Below are 11,073 nucleotides of genomic sequence, written 5' to 3'. Positions count from 1 at the left end.
AAATAAAAATTCAACAAAATTTTTTAAGAAATAAAATTAGTTGCAATATGAATAAACAATCCAACAAATAAAAATTCAACAAAATTTTTTAAGAAATAAAATTAGTTGCAATATGAATAAACAATCCAACAAATAAAAATTCAACAAAATTTTTTAAGAAATAAAATTAGTTGCAATATGAATAAACAATCCAACAAATAAAAATTCAACAAAATTTTTTAAGAAATAAAATTAGTTGCAATATGAATAAACAATCCAACAAATAAAAATTCAACAAAATTTTTTAAGAAATAAAATTAGTTGCAATATGAATAAACAATCCAACAAATAAATATTCAACTAAATTTTTTAAGAAATAAAATTAGTTGCAATATGAATAAACAATCCAACAAATAAAAATTCAACAAAATTTTTTAAGAAATAAAATTAGTTGCAATATGAATAAACAATCCAACAAATAAAAATTCAACAACATTTTTTAAGAAATAAAATTAGTTCCAATATGAATAAACAATCCAACAAATAAAAATTCAACAAGATTTTTTAAGAAATAAAATTAGTTGCAATATGAATAAACCATCCAACAAATAAAAATTCAACAAAATTTTTTAAGAAATAAAATTAGTTGCAATATGAATAAACCATCCACCAAATAAAAATTCAACAAAATTTTTTAAGAAATAAGATTAGTTGCAATATGAATAAACAATCCAACAAATAAAAATTCAACAAAATTTTTTAAGAAATAAAATTAGTTGCAATATGAATAAACAATCCAACAAAAAAAATTCAACTAAACTTTTTAAGAAATAAAATTAGTTGCAATATGAATAAACCATCCAACAAATAAAAATTCAACAAAATTTTTTAAGAAATAAAATTAGTTGCAATATGAATAAACAATCCAACAAATAAAAATTCAACAAAATTTTTTAAGAAATAAGATTAGTTGCAATATGAATAAACAATCCAACAAATAAAAATTCAACAAAATTTTTTAAATAAAATTAGTTGCAATATGAATAAACAATCCAACAAATAAAAATTCAACAAAATTTTTTAAATAAAATTAGTTGCAATATGAATAAACAATCCAACAAATAAAAATTCCACAAAATTTTTTAAGAAATAAGATTAGTTGCAATATGAATAAACAATCCAACAAATAAAAATTCAACAAAACTTTTTAAGAAATAAAATTAGTTGCAATATGAATATACAATCCAACAAATAAAAATTCAACAAAATTTTTTAAGAAATAAAATTAGTTGCAATATGAATAAACAATTCAACAAATAAAAATTCAACAAAATTTTTTAAGAAATAAAATTAGTTGCAATATGAATAAACCATCCAACAAATAAAAATTCAACAAAATTTTTTAAGAAATAAAATTAGTTGCAATATGAATAAACAATCCAACAAATAAAAATTCAACAAAACTTTAAAAAATGTCCAACAAATTACATCAGTTGTTTTAAAACTGAAAGAATAAGAAATATGCGGTAGAATATAAACTCACCAATTATTTCCAACTTTTTCCAAATAACATTTTTTTTGGTATGGTAAGACTCCCAAATCAAATCACATCCATCCCCTTAGCATTAGGTATAAAAAAATTGTGGGAATTTTAGGAAACACGGGAGATAATTTAAAAACAGAGAACAGGGTTTTAGTAAAATCACGTCTGTTATTCAAATAAGCATCGATACTGATAAAAACTAGTTTTATATCAGAGACACTATCAAAGGAAAAACAGACGTGGCTGTTGTTTATAGAAGTAGTAATAAATTTTGTGAAAGATTCAAAACCCATTTTTGTCAAATCATTTTTCCTTGGAAATTTTTTTTTTTTTACACAATATTGGTTGTGTTCTTTTGGTGGTTGCTAAACCTTTTTTATAGTGGTTAAAATCTTTATGACTTTAAAAAGTGGCTGTTACAGTTCTGCCATATTCTACCTTGACAATATCGTACAATTGCATATAACACAAAGGTAAGAAAGAACAAAATTACTTTTGTATTTTTTTTTATTTGATTTTTCTATTATAATAAAAAGAAAAAAAAATCTTTTTCAATCAATTCAAAATTGCATTGTCTTTTGATGTTTTTTTTTGTTTTGTTTTTTTCATTTTGTTTCAAATTTTAACAAAAACAAAGGTCATTCACTTTTTCAAACTGTCATTTTTTTGTCTTTTACTCGTTTCTTTTTTTCTTCTTTTTTCCCTTTCTTTTCTTTCACTCGTTTCTGCCTCCATATTTTCCACGGCACTATGTTCTTTGATTTATATAAGTTCTTTGATTACCATTATTGAGTTTATTAAGGAGTTGTTGTAGTAGTAAAAATAGTAGTGCACATAGTATTACTAGCAATGTTAATAGAGCTTGTTTCCATTGTTGTTGTTATTGTTGTTGTCTCAATGCTACTTTTATTATACGCGTATTTCCTTCTATTTTTCTAATATTTTCTTTCACTTTCAAACTGGCACATATTTAAGGAAGAGAAACATTATCAAGGCACTGAGCAGTCCTGATGCAGGTAATGTCCCTAACCATGCCAGCACAATATTACGGAATAGTGACCAGTCAACATTCTCCCTTGAACGTACTCGACCGACAAACACAACGGAACCAACTTTACAGTGCGTCGTGCTGATGGGGATGCCAATGTTGGAAGCAATGAGAACCGTCAGTGCAGAACCAATTTCAATGCAGAAACCACTGGAGATAAAAAGAAGAAACATGAAAATAGTGAAAGAAAGAAAATAAAAAATTTAGTTTTCGTTTATTGGCTTAAAAGAAAATAAAAATTTTAAGTTTATTCTTATATTTTGAAAATATCTTCCTTTTTAAGTATTTTCTTTATATAACCCTCATAATTTTTGTATACTATTAATACAACATCAATATAAAGATCAAATTCTGAGCCCCTTTTTACTTAGCAAATTGTCAAATCAAGGGAGATAACGTATTTCAGCTAAAAACTACATAAATGTTGACCAAACTTTTGACGAATAACCCTAAATCTAAGTTTGAATGGCAAACAACAGTTACATGTGGCTTTATAAACATGCCACTTAGTGGTAAAATATTGATGCATATTTTTCATGCAAAATTACTAAGATCATTTTTACATAAAAATCTTTTAACTATTTAAAAAAAAATTTTTAATTGAAAAACTTACTGGTTAATTTCTATGTATTTTATTTCAAATAAAATTCTAAAATAAGTTGAAATAAGATATCTATTGATAAACCCCCCCCAAAACAGCCAAATTCTTTTAAATATTTCATCTGATAGTTCCTAAAACTACCACCTTAATTCCTTTTTTATGACTATTTATTACTCAGTAGAGTTTGAAGAATTATGGCTCACAGCACCGAAACTCTTGGCAAAGGTGACTTTTCCTTGATCACCATTTTGCTAGGGCAAATCTCTTACTACTTTGGTTTATATCTAGATGCATTGAGCTTTTTGCTGATGGAAGTTTACTCATCAAGCATGAGCAAAATACTCCTTTCCCATAGAGTTTGACCTATTATGTTCAGTAACTCTCACCCCTTCACAAATTTTTTGCTCTATCTACTCGTGTCATGAGAGCTCGAGCCCTAGAAAGAATCTGTTCCAGGATTGTTTGTTATCCTTGAGAAGCCACACAATTGTTGCCTAACAGAACCAGGGAGTCCTGACATGAAAATTTAATTGAGCCATCGGTCAGAGGCGTTTTCTTTGATTAGACGTACGAGGTCTTGCAGGTCAACCAAGTATTCATTCAGTTTCCCTGGGATGCAAACAATGAGACAAACTTGTCAAATGTAACAAAAGGGTGAATCCTCTCTCTAGTCACAGTTGATGCACTGACAGAGCACCATCTCTCAACCTGAGTAGTAAAAAAGTGCTTGACATTGTTAACACCATCTGTGATTGGGTGAAATGCTATGAAATTCGGAAATCAGCTAAATTTCAAATGATTTGCCTGCCATTTGTGTTTGCTTATTTGTTAGCTTGTTCGGAATTCATTTAATTTCATCCTAAAATGTTTGCTATTCTTAATCTTATCTAAAATCTTGTATAAAAAATATAATGCTTGGTCAGTTAAAAATAAAATTGAATTGGTTAAGTTTTTGAAATCTTGTGCACCATAGAAATGCTTTTGAATACTTTTGAGAGTTTTAATTGAATCACTTTTCATTTTTCTCCCTTGTAAAGTAGTTAATTTTAATTTTTCTAATCTCTTGATGTAACAATGTTTTATCTTCTTTTGTTTTTTTTAATTATTACACTCCAGTTTTCATGTCTAAACACTTGAGTCAATGTGAAATATTTCAGATGCTGAATAGAAATTAATTTTTTTTTGCAGACCATTATCCTCATCCTCATCTTAGTTGTTTCACAACGTTTCGGCCAACTATTCCTCTGGTCTTCGTCAGGTGGTGACCGCGACGGATAGGAAGTCTGAATCTCCTGACTGCATCCACTGCAATTACCGCCTTCCGTAGTTGTTGTTGTCTTACCATAGGGCCCATGGTGCAGTTGATAGAGACGTTGAATCTTTACGGTTCCAGATGAGAATTGTCTGACGAAGGCCAGAGGAATAGTTGGCTGAAATGCTGTGAAACAACTAAGATGAGGATGATAGCAATAAAATAAATAAAACTCATCTCAATAATGAATTCCAATTAAATAATATACCCGATAGAAATATTTGATCCATTTTCATTTGCTTGTTTTTTATGATTGCTATCAAATCATTTTAAAATGAAAAAAAAAAAAAAAACTACTCTTGTATGCTGAACAAGCTGCATAACTAGAGAATAACTTGTTAGAATGTTCCTTTTGCTCGTTCGAAAGATGTCTATTGCATAGGGTAATCCCCAAAACAAATCACACCCAAGGAATCATAATAAAATTTGTTAGACATTCTGCAATTTTATTATATTTGTTACAAATAAACTTAAGTCTATGACTGACTTTTTCAAGTTTCAGTAGTCAATGTCCAATAGTCATTGTTCTATCACTGTTCACACCTGGACATAATGTGCAAAATTGTTTCCCGGAAGAATCATTAATTTGGGAATATACATTCCTAACAAAATGGTGAGTAACATAAATTTTTTTTTTTGGTGTAAATTTTAACATTTAGAATGTGTAACTAAGTATATATAAAGTTATGCTTATATATTTCTATGCATAGGATTTACTACTATTCAACCAATCATTATGAATTTTAAAAGACATCTAGGCGTAAGGATGGGCAATGTGGGCTATATTAAGTTTAATTTTATAGAAAGGAGGTAAAGAGAGGATGAAAGTCTTCTGTGAAAATGCAGATACATTTGATCTTTTTTAAATTTTAATAAATATTCCACCAATTTAAGTTTCTTTTTAGAGTATTTTTAAAGGATTTTCTGGGCCATAGTTTCGCATTTAAAAATTAAAATGTTTTAGACTTGCACTGAATTTGATATATACAGTTATTTTCAATGAATAACATACCTGGATGGTGTAATTTTAGTCAAATCTTCACCCATTGTTTTAATGACACGTCGCCCCCAGATCCATAATCCGAGCGAGATGCCACATCCACCATAGAAAAGGATCCAAATAGGCGTCGGGGCTACCTGCAACACACTCTTATCACGCGCAATTACCCACAAAGCAACAATTGGACCAATGGCATTACTGAAAAAGGTCAAAACAACTCAGTAATCAACAACTTTGAATCAAAAAAATCTGACGAAAATAAAATTTAAATAAAATAGATGAAATTCAAGTCTGCATTTTTAACCAGTTTAAAATGTTTTCAAGAAATAATGAAAGAATAGATTATTGTTTGTTTTGTTTTACGGCATGTCAACCCTAAGAATAGATTATGAAAGCTTTTCTGGTTATATATATATAAAGAATAAAAAAGCATTGGAAATGCAAAAGGATATAGGGATGGTATGCCAAAAAGTATACAAACAAGATAGCTATGAATGGCTAGGCACATGGAAATAGAATTGCATTCAAAGTATAGCCCTATAGCTTTTTACAACCGTAATGATGGCACGGAATGAAGATTGGAGAAAAGCTATAGGGCTATACTTTGGATGCAATTCTATTTCCATGTGCCTAGCCATTCATAGCTATCTTGTTTGTATACTTTTTGGCATACCATCCCTATATCCTTTTGCATTTCCAATGCTTTTTTATTCTTGTTAATTAGTATTTTTACTTACAGTCTTATTTTTAAACTTACATTCATAATATTGTCTTTTTTAGGAGGCGGCTCATTGCCGCCTCCATTAGTAGCAGGTCGCTTCCTGCTGGGTTTTAGGTCTTTGGGTTTTGGGCCTTAGGAGTTGCCTCTTGGTCCTCCATCGGTTCTATATTACATAGAGAGTGCTACCGCCTCTCTGATAAAACAGTTAGAGTATTATAAAGTTCTAAAATGTTCATACCTTCACTATTAAATTTTTCTTGGTTCATTCTTTGGCGTTTTGGCAAAGATTTGGCAGTTTTTGATATTTATATTTATAATAGTTTGTGCATGAGGCAGCTTTTTTCCCCTTGGGATCCCTGTTATACCGTGCTTTTGAGTCAGCACGTGAGGCAGCCTTCTTTTTTTCTGGTTCTTTGTTATAAAGAGCACGTGAGGCAGCTTTTTTTTCCTCGGAATCCCTGTTATACCGTGCTTTTGAGTCAGCACGTGAGGCAGCCTTCTTTTTTTCTGGTTCTTTGTCATAAAGAGCACGTGAGGCAGCTTTTTTTTCCCTCGGAATCCCTGTTATACCGTGCTTTTGAGTCAGCACGTGAGGCAGCCTTCTTTTTTCTGGTTCTTTGTTATAAAGAGCACGTGAGGCAGCCTTCTTTTTTTCTGGTTCTTTGTTATAAAGAGCACGTGAGGCAGCTTTTTTTTCCCTCGGAATCCCTGTTATACCGTGCTTTTGAGTCAGCACGTGAGGCAGCCTTCTTTGCCTCAGGATTTGCATGATACTTAATTTTTATTATTTCAGCATTTTTCTGATAGTATTCTTTTTGCTCAGATAATACCTTGACTTTGTTTTTTTCATAGTCTATATTTCTCTGAGCTTTTTTACTACGTGCTGACTTTGGCATTTTTTATTAAATGTAAACATATAACACTTATGTGTATCTTACTATAATATCACTTATCTTATAGCAAGACAACTCTCGTAGAATTGAGATACTGCCCCGTCACCAATAGTTAAAGTGTGGAACGGTATATACACCAATAGTGTAGTTGTTATCTTTATATGAAGTCCTAATCAGTGACAGTGTGAGGTTACTTGGTTAATTTATTGTAGTTTATTTTAGAAAACTTACTTGTTTTTATTAGTAGATTGTGTATAGTAGCCACAATATCTAGTTATTTTTGTGGCTAGGGCTTGGATTTTGATTCTTTTTGGTCAGCTTCCAGTGAGTTCTTAGAAGATGACTTTCTTGCAGTTTCTTTTGCGGTAAATTTAACTTATTTCCTTTGGCATTTGGTGAGTTCTTAGAAGAACTGGTCTGATCTACTTTTCTTAGCGAGCGAAGAGATTCAGCTGCATTTAACAATGGTTGCTATAGTGTATTTTTGCACATGCGTGAGAATTTCAAGTTTCCTCCTTATTTTTCAATAGTTTGACAGTAGTCATGTGTCTTTCTGCCAAGAGCGACAGACGTCAGTGTTAGCCGTGATCGTCTAGAGGTTAGGACCCCACGTTGTGGCCGTGCTAACCTAGGTTCGAATCCTGGTCACAGCATTGACATTTTGTACATATTTTACAGTCCAAAATCTGAAGAATTATTTGTTTTTATAACATTGTTTTTTGACGTCGTACTTGCTGAAAGGTTACTCTTATAACAATTTTGATCAACTGAGATAAAGATTTCGTGGTTTCATTAACGCTGGTGGGTTACTGTTTAAAGAAAAAACCTTAACGTTCACTTCAAATATTCAGCGTCCAAGAAATATAGGCCACTGGCAAACTGGAACGTCTGTGAGCATCCGGTGTATTATTTGGAGCTGTCCCTTTTGAGAGAAGTTCCGTGTTCGAAGTGGTCTGTCTAAATTGGGTATATAGTGTTTAAAACTTGTTATTACACGTAATCTTATTTAATTATGGAGTTAGCTAAAAAGCGATGGGTCACTGCACTTCTCCGTGTAAAGAGCAGTCGATTGATGCTTGAACTGTTGTCAGAGACCGTTCGTACACCGAGATACATCGTCTCAAAAGAAAGAAGAAAGCAGAAGAAAGAAGAACAATTGGCCATTTTTGTACCCTTTTTTTTTTTGCTCTCTTTTGACATTTTAACCGACGTTCTGACACTCACTGGATTCGTAAGACGCTTCTCTGTAAAAATATGTGCTTTTTGAAACTTATAAGTTGATTTTAGTTGAGATTTGGATAGTTTTGTTTTGTAGGCGTATATAGGCGTGTACGGGCCATCCCTATATAGAGAGTGCTAACGCCTCTCTGATATACATATATATATATATATATATATATATATATATATACACACACTTCAGAATAATTTTATTTAACAATCAGTTGGTATGGAAACCTGTGATTATAAGATTTACAAAATATTACTGATACTTCTGATTAATTAATTATTTTGACATTCCATGTCTCACTGACTTTAGCAAATAGGGTACATACCTTTATAAATATTTGCTAATATTTTCTCCTCTGATGAGATGGTAGAAATCAAAACCCTATAAGTTAAGGAGATTAAATTTCTAAAATCTTTGATATGAAGCTCAAACACTTCATTTCAATAAGGGTTTTTTGAAATTCATTGAATCACTACAATCAATCAATATATATATATATATATATATATATATATATATATATAAAATACTATTTCAAACTTAAGCGACTGATAGACATAACAAATGAACCAAACATACAAAAACTTTTAAAATATGCCTGACGTTTCTAAAATGTTTTTTCAACAAGAAAACAAACATTTTTCAGATGATTATGATTCAAGTGTAATTTCTCCTATTTTCTGTATCATAGCTTGTTATTTTTTTTATTGAATTCATGAAAACCTTTATAAGAAAACGCATGGATAAAAATATAATTTTTTACCTGACATCATTTCCTCCATGAGCAAATGAACCAAAAACAGCAGTGAGGATTTGCAGAAATGAAAATAACTGGTATGTCTCAGAAGCATCTTGGACATTTTCACGCGCTTTTATTTTCTAAAAGAAAAATAATAGACATACACATTGAAAGGAATAAACAAAATTAATTCATGCATATTTATAGTTTCTGCTTCAATGGCAGCCAGCATTCGGATACATAGAAAACAGTAATAAACATTTAAAACATCAATATTTTATGTTATTGGCATATTAATGAGTTTTGCATATCAACATATCTATCATTTATCATTGAATTTATTAATTTGAAGGTGAAATTAACCAGTGCTAAACAGCCACAAACCTTGTAATTTCGCTTCCACTGTTGACCAATTTAATTCATCAATGAGTGAAAATAATCAATATTTTCTTATCTAAGTCCCACTGATAGCATTAATTATTGATGATAATAAAGGTAGCTATTTACTTTTTTATGTCTGTGCATGTAATACATTTTTATTCAAATATTAAAAACAAAAGTTTTAGTAAATTTTTCTGATTTTATATAAGTGAATCATGTATAATAACAGTCAAATACATTTCTGATAATTGGTGATTCTACGAAACTGTAGTAAAGTGTTGTGCTAAGTAAATTTTATTACTGAAATAGCTGTATCTGATAATTTAGTTCTGTATTGATTGATAAGTTGATTTTCATGCTGTGTGTGTATGTGTGTGTGTGTGTTTCTGAAAAAAAAAATATTAAGGCTCTTTTTTATGATTGGTGTGCTTTTTCACATAATTAACCTTTACTGGAAATGTTTATAAAACTGATTGATTTCATAATATATGACTACATTTGTTCTTTGTGACTGTGATCATATGTATTTTGGAGAATGATAAAATATGCTATCAAAAAATAATAGATGAAAACACAAAAATACTCCTTTCAGAGTTAGAAGTCGAAAGAGGGAGACATTTTGGCTAACACTGACAAGTTAAGGTCTCCGTGGCCTTGTCATTTGTATGTGTATTTGTGTTGTATTAATGTCCTAAAGTTACAATTAAATAACAATTTTCCATTGTGCGGACTTTCTTTTTGCCTCCTCAATTTTAAATTATTTTTTAAAATTGACGTGAACACTAGAATATTTCAATTAAAAGTCAAATATGAACAGGTAAAATTATAGAAGAATAAAAGGCCAATCAAATGAGGTATAGTTTGTTTAAACAGTTATTTTAAATTTAGCTTAAATTTGCAGTTTTTGAAAAAAATTACAAGTGCAGACTTTATTTAAAAAGGTAGATGGATAGGGTTTATTTTGTTTGTTTTAGAACATCTCAACCTTTTTCATTTCCTATTAGAAACTATTCACTGTAAACATGTTGCTATTTTCCCTATAGTGAAGAGAGGTTGCTTATACATTTTGCAATACAGTCTAAGTTACCAGAATAAATGTGATTGGATTTATATGTGAGCTTAGCTGATTTCATAGTCTATATCGATATCAATGAGTCTCACAACATTCCAGTTTTCATTTAGATGGTCACTAATCATGCAGTTAGATATGACAACATTTAAGACATGTTGCATCATTTCGATATGAAACATGAATTTTCACTTGTTCAATAAGAACAATGATTTTTTTTTTGTAATTCATAGGATCTTTGTTATAAGATATATTTACATAGGTTTTTCTCTTATTGATCATAATAATTATTACATACCTCAGCTTCAGATATTGATATGCGTTTCCCATCTGAAAATCAAAGATAAAACATTAAAAAAAAAAAAAAGGAAAACAATTTTTAGAGTTTTATTTTTAAATCAATACTTTTTCTTTTTTTCTTTCATCATAACCATAATAATAATAATGATGATTGCTTTAACTTCTGTTTTACATGGACAACATTTTGGCTAGGAACAAAGTGTAGTATCTGTTCTGCTACAAGACTTCACCTTTTCTATCCTTAGTCAGTGGAGGA

The 11,073-nt window shown here is 29.9% G+C and overlaps 1 protein-coding gene across 11 annotated transcripts in view; it reads right to left on the bottom strand.

Moving 5' to 3' along the window:
• Window positions 1–2,011: 2,011 nt before the first annotated feature.
• Window positions 2,012–11,073, bottom strand: part of LOC145293795 (sodium-dependent phosphate transporter 1-A-like) — a 263,709-nt gene continuing 254,647 nt past the window's right edge. For all 11 annotated transcript variants that reach the window (XM_080140353.1, XM_080140352.1, XM_080140350.1 and 8 more), the window contains 4 exons: window positions 10,816–10,847; window positions 9,092–9,207; window positions 5,496–5,681; window positions 2,012–2,720 (listed from right to left, as the gene is read on the bottom strand). In XM_080140353.1, the coding sequence (XP_079996479.1) occupies window positions 2,477–2,720; window positions 5,496–5,681; window positions 9,092–9,207; window positions 10,816–10,847 (578 nt within the window). In that variant the 3' untranslated portion in view covers window positions 2,012–2,476. The remainder of the gene's footprint in view (window positions 2,721–5,495; window positions 5,682–9,091; window positions 9,208–10,815; window positions 10,848–11,073) is intronic.

The sequence above is a fragment of the Euprymna scolopes genome, chromosome 15 (assembly GCF_053919585.1).
Source record: "Euprymna scolopes isolate OS-2025 chromosome 15, ASM5391958v1, whole genome shotgun sequence".
NCBI lineage: Eukaryota > Metazoa > Mollusca > Cephalopoda > Sepiida > Sepiolidae > Euprymna > Euprymna scolopes.
The sequence above is the reverse complement of the archived record's forward strand: the minus strand, read 5'-3'. Positions and strand labels throughout refer to the sequence as shown.